Consider the following 13,900-nt stretch of genomic DNA (forward strand, 5'->3'; position numbering starts at 1 on the left):
AAGAAAGAGGAAGCAGGAAAGAAAGCCTCCCTGTGGGTCACTAACAACTCTCCCCTTTCGGGAGAGCAGGCCTCTTTGCACTTGCCGGAGTGCTGGACGGAGGAGTGATTTCTACGCCCACGCTGAAGGTGGGAAGACTAAGGTCTGCTGTCAGGAAGGTCCCTGCCCAAGACCCTTGACAGAGAGAGCTGGGACCCTGGCCAGATGGACCTCGAAGCCTGACGTAGCTCCCGATTCGAGCAGCTGTAGAACCTACCCCGCCCCCGTTCCTAACCACGCCCTGCCTTGCAGTTGCCACGGAAACGGGAAACGCGAGCATGCACTGCGCAGGCGGAGGCGTAGAGTCCCTGTTGCTAGGGCCACCTGGAGGCTCTCTAGAGGGAGAAGTGAGGTTCCAGAGTCCGACGCAGCAACCAGAGCGAGGGAACCCCAGTCCGTGCCTGCGCCCCTGGGGGGTGACGGCAGGGTAACCCACCTCTCCGAGCCTTTCCCTGCCCCAAGCGACAGGCTGTACTCTGTCCCTGTCCCTCCCTCCAGAGGAACCCCCACCTTCTGGGAACCTCTCGGGTTTCTCTGACCTCTGCAGTAGGCCAGCCTTCAGAGGGCAAGGAAGAGCTTCCTGGTGGGTGAAGGAAAGACAGAAAAAGGCCAGCCATGTCGAACCTGTAAGTGGTGGGTCACCTGTTAGCCTCTGTCTTCTCCAGGGTGGCTTCTTCTACCTTTCCCCCTCCACCTCACCTCCTCTCCACCGTCCTCCTCTCTCCTCCTTTTTTATCTTTTATCAAGTTTGATATGTCTCAGGATCGATTATCCCTGTCTCGCTGGCAAAGGACACTGGTCTGTTTCCCTCCTTCCTCAGAGGGAGGGTCTCCCTCCAGGCCTCCATCACACGCCCATGGCTGAGGGAGGCGACTTTTACATTGGTTGTGAATGGGTTGCTTGTGAGGTGAGAACTCCAGACCCTAAACTGCATTCCAGAAAGCCCCCAAGGCCATTGCTGAGTGTGTCTCTCTCACCTCCTTATAGCCTTGGCTCTGCAGTTACCCCACGCTGTGCACATGTGGTATGGCTAACTGGAGAAAGTTCCAGGCCGAGCCTTGGTCACCACCACCCTGCAAAGTGGTAGCTCTCAATATTGTTTCCATGCGGAAGAAGAGGGTTCCCAGCACCATGCAGGGCAGTGGCTCACAGTGTACATCTGTGGCCGCTGTAGACTGCAGCTCTAGGCCCGTCCAGCTTCTCCATACTGTCTGCCAGGAAACCTAAGCCTGGGTGTTCCGAGCTCATGGAAGGAAGAGGTGAGGAGTGGGGTATGGAGAAATTGGGAGAGCAGATGGAAGCCCGTGGAGCTGGACGGAAGGCTGTTGAACATCAGGTCCAAGCCTCCTGGAGATGAAGAAGGAACTTGACAGTGTGGGCCCGGGATGGTCTATATGAGAGACATGGAGCAAGTGCAGGTAAAAGGGCCAGCAGGAAGAAGAGCTAAGTTAGCTAAGGAAGTAAAGCCTCCCTCAGTGGGAAAATGGTGTACGGAAGGAGGCCAGCTCTGTGCTGCTGGGGTGAGTCTGGAGAGGCAAGAGTGGAAGCCAGATTCACAGCATAAGGTCCATGCTTGTAGCGGACAGCGGAGGGAGGGGTCAGAAAGATCATTCTGGAGACAGAGGAGAGAAGCCAATGCAGTGAAGGCCCGAGAGTTTCAGTGGATAGGGGACAGAGTGGTCACCCTGGCAGAGGATGACCGGGTGGCCACCCTGGCAGAAGACAGATTAAACAGAAGCATTAGATGTGAAACCACTTCATTTTGGTGTACCAAAGGAATGCCTGGTGTTGAAGGAACCAAGATAGTATAGGAGGCCAGGAATGGGTGGGTGCCACTTTTGATAGTGAGGGCCAGTGGGAGCTCGTGTTCCAGCAGACAGTCCCGGTACCGACTTTGCAAGCCCAGAATGAGTGTAGCTGGACATCTAGAAGGAAGGCAGAAAAAGAGTGCTCTTCCAAGGGAAGGGCGTGTGGAAGGACAACACAGAAACATCAGGGGCAGCAATGTTAGCCCCTGAGGATGCGGGACTCGGAGCTGGGAGCTGGAAAGAGAGTAGGGTTGGAGACTGTGTGAATAGCCAGGAGGCCCCTAGAGCTTCTCATGGCCAGGACAGAAGGGTTTTACACAGAAGGGGACCCACATTAGAGAGCACCCCCATACAAACTGCACTCCACAACAGAGAGAGAGAGAGAGAGAGAGAGAGAGAGAGAGAGAGAGAGAGAGAGAGAGAGAGAGAGCGCATGTGGGGAAAAGCCAGGTGTCTCTCAGAGCAGGAAGTGGGAGCACACAGAAAGGGGTAACCATGAACTCAGTGCGAAGGAAGGAAGTTTTTTTTGTCTGTCAGTGGCAAGAGGTAATCCCCATTTACACACTTAGACTTCCCGAGGAAGCTCAGCTCATGGTCCCTCCCCAGTCATCAGCGGCAGGAAAAGTCTATCAAGCTAAAGAATAGCTATGTGGTCTTTCTGAGCCCTTACCCACTGCCCTCCTGACTTCAGAGTCTGTTGCTTTGTGTTCTCTACTCTGAACTCCATCATGGGCTTTTGAAACCACTAGGCAGTCTCAAGACTGAGATATATCTAAGTTCTCCACACCGTCTGCCTGTACTGAAATACCTTGAGAGGAAGAAGATGGCTTTATCACTACTGCACTCTCACCTTTGACCCTGCCAGGCCACAACCAAAGAAGTGAACCCATGTCCACACGAAGAATTGTGTGACTGAAGTATCACCACCCTGCTCAAGGCAGGACAGAAATGTCCCATGGGTCCCTTGGCCAGTGTTGGATAAGGGTGTGCCGACAGTATCACAGGTTGTTTGGCGTTAAACCAAAAGAAGTCCTGGCATGTGCTACAACGGGAGTGAACTTGCTACACGGTACAAGTGTAGGAAGCCACTCACAGAGAGTGACTTGGGACAGAGTCCGTTTGCAGACAGCTCTAGATTTATGATGGCTCATCTTACAATCTCTCTGCTTCAGGGAGTTATCAAAAGCCATCGGATCTAAGTAGACACTGTACTATGCTGAGCTTTGGAGGTGGATCTTCTATTAGGTTAATGGTTAGTCTGGTTCTCTGGATGCTTGGCCTGGTCACTTCCTAATCAACAGAGAAATTCCCACCTCTCTGTAGTGTGCCATGCTACTGAAATAGGTTTTCCTTTAGGATGTGTGCAGCATGGGGCAGACCTATGCAGAACTGTCTAGACAAGACCAACCGAGGCAGACTCAGGATTCATGGCCAAGGGCTGGGAGGAGGCAGACTCAAGAGTGACTGACTGGACAGGATTCTCTTAGAGTGATGAAAACATTCTAGAACTGGACAATGTGATGGTTGTAGAGCACAGCAAATGCACTAAAGACAGTGTGACGGTTGTGCATACAGCACTGTAAATGCACTAAAGACAGTGTGATGGTTTTACATGCAGCACAGCAAATGCACTAAAGACAGTGTGACGGTTGTACATGCAGCACAGCAAATGCACTAAAGACAGTGTGATGGTTGTACATGCAGCACTGTAAATATACTAAAGACAGTGTGACGGTTGTACATGCAGCACTGTAAATATACTAAAGACAGTGTGACGGTTGTGCATACAGCACTGTAAATACACTAAAACCCCAGTGTCACACCCTGGAAGTCAGGGATCCTGTTGGTTTGTGAAGTGTGTCTCCATGATGCTCTTGTTGGACACCTTGCCGTGTCCCTGATCTCATATTATCATCCCGGGTCCTACATGAGTGAAAGGACCAGATACTGCAGGGAGGGTATGTGGGCTCGTGCACACTGTATCTATGAAGGAGGTCAGCACTCTGCAGCTGGTGTGGCTGAGGCATGTTAGTAAGGTCCCTGGAAGGCCAGAGTGGTGGAGTGTGGCTAGATTGAAGGGATCAAGGCCAGAAGCCCTAGTCTCTAGGGAACAGACCTGTCAGCATGCAATGGAACCATCTTTAGTGGTAAAGAAATCTGGCCAAGACGTGGTCTCACGTGCTCACCTAGCACTCCGTATTTCCCTTCAGCAAGCACCATGCCTCTAGGGTTGTTGAAAGGTACAGCAGGAAGAGAGAGGAGACTTCAGCCCAGAGGGAGAGCCTGTGAGGCTCCAGTCATCAGGACTGTCCCTGAATCAGTGTTCCAGCTATGACCAGTCTGCCACAGCCTTGAATGCCCCCTGCTGCCCTAACCCTGGCTAAAATAGGTGCATGAGGGCATGGACTCTGGGGCAGGCACAGCCCCTACATGGGCCTGCCTAGCTGGCCCTCCCTGTCACAGCACCCACTCATCCTGCATTTCTGTTCAGCTAGGGCTACTGGGTATCCCCATGGTGGAAGACTGAGTCCATGGATAACATGAATGAAGTCAAGTCACCCAGCTCTTAGGAGGCAGCCTCCTTATAGTACTTGCCGCAGCGATAAGCAATTTGAAGTATAAGGTGCTGTGGTGGTTTAAGAATGGCCCCCATAGGTTCATGTATTTTAATATTTGTTCCCGGTTGGTGGAACTATTGGGAAGGATGAGGAGGTGTGGCCTTGTTGGAGGAAGAGTGTCACAGGAGGCAGGATTTTAGGTCTCAAAAGCCCATGTCTTTTCCAGTTCCTCTACTTCCTACTTGCTGATGAAATATAAGTTCTCGGCTACTGCTCCAGCCCCATGCCTCCCAGCCCTGGGCCACACTCTCCACCATGATGGTCACAGACTCTAACACTCTGGAACCATGAGTATAGTGATATTTTGTTTATGTTTTAATAAATAAAGCTTGCCTGAAGATCGGAGGATAAAACTAAACCACTAGAGGCCAGGCAGTGATGTCACACACCTTTAATCCCAGGATTTAGGGGACAGAGGCAAATGGATCACTGTGAGCTCAAGGCCACCCTGGGCTACACAAGATCAGTGCAGAAACAGATCCAGGTGGTGGTGGTTCTCACCTTTAATCCCAGTACTAGGGAGTCATGCCTTTAATCCCAGCACTACAGAGAATATAAAACAGGAGGAGACAGAGGCTCAGAGCTCAGTCTGCAGTCTCCCAGCCTTGGTAGAGGTAAGACTTCTCTAGTGGTTTGCTTTTCTGATCTTCAGCTTGAACCCCATTATCTGTCTCTGAGTTTTTAATTATTCATGCTAGACATGAGCCTTTTCTAAGTTTCTTTGGCCACGGTTTGTAATGATAATAGAAAACTTAACGAGACATTCACCTTCATCCTTTACATTTTATTCCATCCCCACATAAAAATTATAATATTTACTCCCAGTTTATTATTTCTGGGTTCTTGTTCACCTTGCATTTGCCTATCAGCCCCCAGACTTTGCTGTTTTTATGTTTGGTATCTTCGAGCAGGAGCAGATCACCCCTTCGGTTTGTTCTCGACTCCTGCACTCTAAAATGCTTTTCAACTAGATCTGCGTAGCCCCCAGTGTTCTTTATTACCCTTTATTTGAGCTGGGTTATAGGTGAGATTTCTCTTTTTGTTCTCATGCTTTTATTTATTTGGGTGTTGTCTGAGCCTTGCTGTTTTAATCAACATCATTACTGTTACTGATTTCCTTGCATTTGGCAGTTAGGCCATTTCAGAGAGCAGTGTTAAAAGGTTTTGTTGTTGTTGTTGTTAATATCTTCCCCCCTCCTCCTTTACTCCAAATTTTTAGGGTCATGTTGCTTGTGTTTCCCTGATGAGGATTCAGTGGTCCCTAGATTCAGCATCCTGTAGCAACCATCACTTTTGTGTGCACAGGGCGTCTTCACTCAGGAATGGGCTGTCTATCAGTTTGCTGAGTATTTTCTCAAATGCTGGCAACTGCCCTGTGGTTTTGACATCCTGTAGCTATGAGTGGTCAGGGGCTACTACATGGTGAGCCACAGTCATTCCAGGATTCACCCTGCCTTCATTAGAGATGCTTTTCTTCTGGCTGCATCTGGCTTGCTGAATGGAGCTTCAGATCTGAGTTCTGAACAGAATCAGCCTGTGCTTCTCTCTTGTCAGTGTGTCTGCTGGCTGAGGCCCCAAGCCCTAGTTTGTCCCCAAAATAAATCCTGCGATGTTTGTGTGTTTGATGCTGTCAGCTGCTGGTGTGCTCCACCTAAGGTGTCTCAGGCCAATCGCTATCTTAAGTTGTGTTCTGCTAAGAGTCCGGAAGTCTGGGCTTTGGTGACACGACCTCCTTCTGACCTCACACCTTCCTGACTTTGCATTCTCCAGGCAGATGAACAGCCCTAGCTGCTCCTGTCCGGGCCTGACATCACCTTTGACTTGATCATCTGTGCTTCCCCCGTCCTCCCCTGCTGCTTGTCTTTCTGAGGTGTGAACACACAGATGCCGAAAATCGGGTACCCCAGGTGCTCTGAGCGGGAGCACGTTGCTTCTGCGGTTCTTGCTCTTCCCTGGACGGTAACTGCCTCTGGTCAATTACCGCTGCCATTCAACACTAAGTATGTGGGCACTGGGATGTCCTGCAGTAGTCACGGCTCAGGCTTCTTGACAGCCCTGCTCTCCTCTGTGAGAAGCTATCTAGCTTTTCACTAGTAGAGTCCTCTAACCATTGCTGAAGTTTTGGGAGTGTGGCGCTTGCACACACTGCGGATGGCGTGCCAGATGCCACACTCCACATCCTCACTCAGTGGGATGGGAGGGAGGAAAAACTCTGACTTGGGATTCACACAGTCTTTATGTCTCATAGTGGCCTTGTGTCTGTGCCCCTAACTACTCACACTGGCTTTCCTCCTGACAAGCAGGACACATAACGCTTAGTGGGCAACAAGGAGCCCGAAAGCCAGCACACCAAGACATGGTGTGCCCTCACACCCTGTGACTTGAGCCATAGCCTCTGAATGCTCTGGTTTCCCCACATCAGAAGGGTACTATGAGGATGCCATGCACTGTTATATGGAAAGCGCTCAGAAGAGTGGCTCAAGGCATATACATTAAGTAACCTCTGTCACCATTAATTCACCACCGTCATCGTCACGGTCATCATCATTGTGATCGTGACATCATTACCAATATCACTATCATCAACCACTATCACTATCATTAGCCATCATCATCATCATCATCATTGCCACTATCACCACTACAACCATTACCATCATACCACTGGATGCCAGAGCTGCCCTGGAAGAGGGGAGACCCAGAGGCTTCTGAGGGGGCTGGAAAGGAGCTTTGACTGTAGAGCTGTGTCAGGCCATGTGACTCCTAACCCGGTTTATGACACACTCCAGGAGGCAGGTGGCTAAGTGACTCCAGGTCCAGCAGAAAATGAAACACGCAAACAGGTAGTTGGAGACCAGGAGCTAGGACACCTGGAAAGTGTATGAACTGTAGTCACAAGAGAATCAAAGACCTCAAGCTCTTGCTTCTCTGAGTCAGGGGACACGGCTGTCATTCTTTCCAGAGCTGCCTCTGCCCAGACACCCGTGATGCCTAGCTGATCTCAGCCTGAGTTCTCAGGTGTCAAAGGCCAAAGTTTGGGAAAGGGAAATGTCTACCATAATTCTGTCTGAACAGGCTTATTGGGCAAATCTCAAACTAGAATCAACAGAGAGGACAGATGGGGGTCATATGGTGCCCTGGTAGCTCCTTTGGTGAATGATATCCCCAGCCTTCAGCTGCCCTCCAGCCCAGGGAGGGCATGGAACTGCATTTCATACATTCATCCAGCAAACTTCTGGTTGTATGGACTCCATCTAATACGTGGGGCAAGAGGACCCAGCAGGCCCAGAGCCCGTCAGACCCTGGCTTCTCATATGCTGTCACAATTCTAAGGACAACAACTGTTGTCTTTAGCTATGGTTCATCCACACGTTCTCACCTCTGTGTGAAGCAGTTTGGTGACTACCCTACAGTTATTCACCACTCCTTGGTGGGCTATCTCTAGATTTTTGCTATTTTCTTAAGTATTTTTTTGTTTTATGTGTATTAGTGTTTGTCTTTAGGTATGTGGGTGTACCATCTGCATGCAATGTGCAATGCCCACTGCGGGCAGAAGTGGGCATCAGTTCTCCTGGAGTTGAAATTACAGAAGGCTGTGAGCTGTCATATGGGTGCGGAAACTGAACCCAGGTCCTCTGCCAGAGCAACTAGTACTCTAACCACTGAGCCACCGGCCTCAGACGTCTGCTATTCTTGTTTTTTAAAATACTGGGGCTGGAGGCTGGAGCCGATAAAGTGTTGGCTTGCAAGTGGGCAGACCTGAATTTATTAAAAAGGAGGGGGAAGAGGCTGCATATGGTGATGCCCCCTTACACTTCCAGCACTAAGGAGGTAGAAAAGGGGGAATCCTGGAGACTCACTGGCCACTCAGTCCAGACTACTGGATGAATTCCCAGGTCAATAAGACCCTGAGTCAAGAAACAAGGTTGTTGCCTCCTGAGAAATGACATGATGGTTGGCCTTTGACCTCAACACATCTGCATGCATGCACACGTGCACGCATGTGCACGCGCACACACACATACCAAGATTCTTAAAGCCTAAGGATATATTTTAGTAGGAGAGTACTAAACATGCCCAAAGCCCTGAATTCTTTCACCAGCGCTGAAAAAAAAATATTGCTACAATTATACTTGTTACATAGTCATAAAATTTTATCCACAGAGCCAGCACACATCCAGCTTTACAAGGCAACGTGGAATTGCTTTCTAAAATAGTAGTTTCAATATAAACTCTATCATATATACATATATACATTTAAATCAGTTAAGTTCATTGGTCTGGTTATAGATTGCTTTATTATTTAAATTAGTGAAATAACACTGGCTTTACAGACACATTGAAGAGCAATTATATTATTTATAATGAGTCTTTTAAAAACTATTTACTAATCATAGTAATGCTTTTTTTTTAAATGGGCTTGTCAAAACACCGTAAGTTATCCAGAGAACATTCCAGCCACTTACTGTGTCCTGAGCTCGCTCCTGCCCGTGTTCTGTTTTATGACACCAGGTGGCCGATACATGTACCCAGTAGGGTAAAGTTTATATATGAGGTCTCTAAACTCCATGTCTTCCTCCAGCATGTACAATAAAATGTGGCACCAGACCCAAGAGGCCCTCAATTCTCTGCTTGACAAGGAGTCTCAGAAGATGACTGAACCACAAAGAAACAAGGTCTTCGTCTTCCAGACGTTAGCCACCTTCTACATAAAGTATGTGCAGATCTTCAGGAACATGGAGAATGTCTACGACCAGATCGTCCATCCACAGAAGCGCATGCTGATTCGCAAGGTCCTGGATGGAGTGATGGGTCGCATTCTGGAACTAAAGAACGAGATGGTAGAGTTGGAGCTGACAGAGTTCCATTATTTTGACGATATCTTACAGGACCTGAAGTTGGCGCCGGTAAGGTTTTGTTATTGTTTTCCTCTTTAGGCTTTTGTTGTAAATGAGACACTTAAGGCTGGGTCCCATTGTCTGCAGACTCCTTAGCCATGTTTGTATGTGACGACCTTGTTGAATTAAAAGCCTGACCACTCTCTTCACTTAAACCTCACCAGTATGAGGAAGGCTTTGGTTGCTTTCTTGTCTGGGTGGACCAATCTTGGCGCAGCTCGGGGGTCTGACATTGAAGTCCTGTTATCACAGAGATGCCACAATGTCACAATGGTTGAAATGGAGTTAGTTGACTGACCTTCTCACAAATACTCCATAGCCCAAAGGCTCCATTTTCTCTGGGCCATACCACCAACTCTCTGGTCCACAATGTCCTTCTGCCTGTGCTACTCCATCGTCACTTGGGTGATAGTCTTGAATGGCCAGGACCTGTGCCCAGCTGAATGGATGTCTTCCTTTGCTTTGGGTCAGTACTGACCCTGTACGTTTATATCTATGGCCTTTGTTCTTTAGGTTCTGTAGGAGGAGGTAACCCTCTTTATTGCCCAGGGAGTCTCCCTCTGTCACCTAGTGACCTGGGCACCTCCTGTGGTCACTCAGCCCCTGCCACTGAACCTTTTCCTACCTGCTGACAGACATTTGCCTGAAGTTTATTTAATATCCTGAGTGGATGGACTTTCAAGGGCCACTAGACATCTCATTTCTTCCAGTGTTGGCCCTGTGAGCTCACCTTCCATTTTGAAAGGGTGATTCCCTCAGGTAAAGTTAAGAAGAGAAAATGTCTTTACCACAGGGCCTAATGTTTCCTCACTTTGAAAATATTTTGACTTTTGGAAAGGCCATTCCTTTTTCCGGTGAAGATTCTTCTAATATTGTTATCTGATGACGTCAGAATAGACTGAAAAGAGCAATTGGAACGAGTCAAGGTGTTCCAGAATTCCCATGTGCCTTCCTGCATTTCTAAGAACAAAAGTCAGCAGCCAGATGCAGTCAGGTGTGCTTGATGTTTGCCCCCCCTCCCGCCCCGGTGAAAAGAGGAAGGATGGCCTGGGCCAAATGTGTATCGCTTTTTATTGAATTACAGTTCAAATTTAATTAGTAAGGTGACATTCAATGTCTAAATCTAATTTCAAGGCTATTAAGCAGTTACAGTCTAAAGAGGTTTGGGGACCCACATGCTGGGCTACCTCCATTTTTCCTGCTATTTACACTGCTGGTCACCGTCCTTACAACTAGGAAGTGCTGCGGCTGTGAGAAGCCAGTTGTGCCCAGGGAGGAAAGGGGTGATGGAAACAGCCATCTTCCGGAAGTCTGTGCTATAGGATGACATCAACAATGTTTTCATCCAGCCTTGGAACTGATGGACAAGCCGTGTGATGTCTTTGACATACATGCAGGGGTCAGAACACTGGACCAGCAGTAGCGTTCGGGTTCCGTGAACAGTGTCCTGGCAAAGAAGCAAGCCTTGGAAATATTCCAGCAATTGGGATGGACCATTCCTGCCAGCAACCTCTTGGTCACTGTGGCCATTCTCTCACGCAGTCCACACTTTTTGCTGTTTTTCTGGCCAGCCCCCAACTGTTTGTATGGAAGGACTTAAGTCCTCACCACAGAGACTGGGACACCAAGGGAAACTGTATCAGGCTGACCCTCCCTGAGAGAATCTGAAGCCAGAAAATGATGGTATCTGCCTCTGGTCTGAACTGGCCTCCCAGGCTGGCAGCTGGAAGTTGTGAAAAATGGAGCAAGAAGAGCTACTAGAGCCAGAGAGAAGGCTGGGGAGGAACAGCAGAACATCTTTACCCCACCACCCTTGCCTTGGCCCTGTGACTTCCCCAAAATGCTTCTGTTATGCCCAAAATCAACAAGGACACCGAGTCCCGCATCTAAAAGTAAAGAGCTTTTATTCTTATTCAAGTTTGAACTCAGACTCTCCGTGTGTCCAATGCATTAACACAATCAGAGATCCCTGAGCTCATTTGGGGTGGGGTTTTTATAGTAGAGGTTGGGCTGCGGGATTTCTAACGTTGTTCAAGATACCTGATTGGCTGACATTTGTCTAGGGATACCCTGGTGAAAAGGGGATGGGTGTGTGCTGGACTAAGGAACTCCAGGTGATGCTATCTACAATTGTTGGAATATTCTTTGGATGCTGATTTGTCCATTCCTGGGTGGTGCCTGGATGGTCTCAGTTTGTAATCTTTACTGGAGTCAGGTGTTGCCTTAGAGTAATCTGAGACTCAGGCCTACTTTCTGGTTTGTCTCTATAGAGCCTTTCTTGGCAGGTGTGTACAAAGCTGCCCTAGGCCTACATGTTCATAAGTAACTACTGGGATTTGAACTCAGGTCTTCATGCTGTGCAGCAAGCACTCTGACCCACTGAACCTTCTCTCTACCCGACTCCCAAGCAAGTCTTTTTTTTTTAAATTTATTTATTATGTATATAGTGTTCTTGGCACCAGATCTAATTATAGATGGGTGTGAGCCATCATGTGGTTGCTGGGAATTGAACTCAGGACCTTCAGAACAGCAGTCAGTTCTTTTAACCTCTGAGCCATCTCTCCAGCCCTCCCAAGCAAGTCTTGATGATTCATTCATCCTACCATAATTCTAGGTGGATTTGAGTCCTGGCATCCTAGCGAAATGGTCTTGTGTTTATTCTCTCTTCTTCAGCAACAGTTGGATGTCCCTATACCCAGGTATTTTTTGAAGGAGAGGTTGGAAGTCATAAAAGGAAGAGAGATGAACCTCGCTCGGATCTTAAATGAATGTGGACTGGACCTTCCCAAAAAGGTTTGTATCATTTTAACAGATGTTGTTCGTTGTCTGTAAAACCTCCTCCTCCACACCCCTAACTGTCTGGGAAACATTTGCCTTATTCTCAAGTATAGAAAAGTGCTTCCCCTCTCTGCTTGCTATATGAGGTCCATAAGAAATTATGTAACTTTGGGGTGATTGTTGTGATTGTTAGGGATTTGTTATGCTTGCTTTATGTGAAATAAAAATCAAATGATAATGCCTTGTGCCTTACATTGGGAGCCATAAGAATGAGCCCGTTACCAGCTGGCCTTTTCCTCTCTGATTCACCAGGTAAAGTCCGAACATAAACCCACCAAGTTCAGAATTCCCAAACTCAAAGCTTACTGTGTGTTCTCAAATGCTCTCTAGCCTTTTATGAGTTCTGAGTGACATTTGGATCACCTAGAAGGACTGCCACCGGGAAAAGAAAGGCCTGGAAGAGGTCTCAGGGAGTGAAGGGTTTTGTACACAGGCATGAGGACCCGAGTTCAAACCCCCAGACCCCTTGTAAAGCTGGATGCTGCAGCAAATGCGCCTCTGCCCCTGCAGGGACACTCTCTCCCATGATGCTCCTCATTCTTGTACGGCTCCCTCCCCTGCTTTCAGGACAGCAGTGGCCTCACCTCGATCCCATTCTGGTCTCCATGGGCCTCTAAAGACTCCCCAAAATCTTGCTTATGTTTGTCTGCCCCCGTAAAAATGGCACACTCCAAGTACCTAGCCCTGTTATTACATACCCCACATGAGACCCCATAGTCTGCAGCATGAACCCAAATTCTTTTGTTTATGTGTGTTTGTGTTGTTCACATGCATACAAGTACATGTATGTGCACTTGTATGTTGAGTGTATTTCTCAATCAGTCTTTACATTACTTTCTGATATTGATGCATATACATGCAACAATTGTATATATATTCTCCGCCCCCCCCCGGCCTGTAGCTCACGGATTCATAGACTGGTTGACCACTGTGCCAAAGATCCAGTTGCCTACGCCCCACATGCACCCCTGCACTGGGGTTCCTGACACACACTGTCACACCCAGCCTATTAGCTGAGTGCTAGAAATTCACACTCAGTTCCTCAGCTTTGAGAGTGACTGGGTCCCAGGCCCCACCTTTTCACACACAGGTGCAAACAGTCCTGAATGGTTTAGCATCCTCATCACTGGTCAGTCTACAGAGGGCTTTTACTTGACGGAGGGACGCGGAAGTCCTCTTCTCAGAAGCACGGTTTCCATTGCTTTTTCTCCCATTAAGCAAATGATGGGATTTGCAGCATCAATCAGTATGTCTGATGGACATTTCTGATCATCTCAGCTCTAATTTGCTATGGAACTAAACTTTTGGGGTGCCACTTAGCTTTCTGTTTGGAAGGATAGTGGTCTGGTCTTTGGGGGCTAACCTTGGTTATTAACTTATCACACCTGGGAAGAGGAAACATCAACAGATAAATTGCTTCCATCAGATTGGAAGTGTCTATGAGGATTTTCTTTCTTTTTACAAAAAATTTTTGGTTGGGCTTGTTTTTTGAGAATTCTGTATGTGAGCCCCATGTTTACCCCACTCGCCACAATCTCTTCCTGTGATTTTGCCTCCTTCCAAATTTATGGTCTCGACTTTAGTTACTATTGTTGTGTATATATACATATACAGTATATATATTGTGTAATATATGTATGTAATTGTATACAGTTATATAATATAATATAAATAAATAAATATATATTTATAATTCATT

General features: G+C 47.8%; 1 protein-coding gene across 3 annotated transcripts in view; it reads left to right on the forward strand.

Annotated features, from left to right (window-relative positions):
* Positions 1-358: 358 nt before the first annotated feature.
* The window catches only part of Iqca1 (IQ motif containing with AAA domain 1), a 119,404-nt gene continuing 105,862 nt past the window's right edge, over positions 359-13,900 (forward strand). For all 3 annotated transcript variants that reach the window (XM_050163114.1, XM_050163113.1, XM_050163115.1), the window contains exons 1-3: positions 359-665; positions 9,048-9,372; positions 12,037-12,156. In XM_050163114.1, the coding sequence (XP_050019071.1) occupies positions 655-665; positions 9,048-9,372; positions 12,037-12,156 (456 nt within the window). In that variant the 5' untranslated portion in view covers positions 359-654. The remainder of the gene's footprint in view (positions 666-9,047; positions 9,373-12,036; positions 12,157-13,900) is intronic.

Source organism: Alexandromys fortis, unplaced genomic scaffold (genome assembly GCF_014885135.2).
Source record: "Alexandromys fortis isolate MF-2015 unplaced genomic scaffold, M_Fortis_MF-2015_v1.1 scaffold_139, whole genome shotgun sequence".
In the NCBI taxonomy this organism is placed as follows: Eukaryota; Metazoa; Chordata; class Mammalia; order Rodentia; family Cricetidae; genus Alexandromys; species Alexandromys fortis.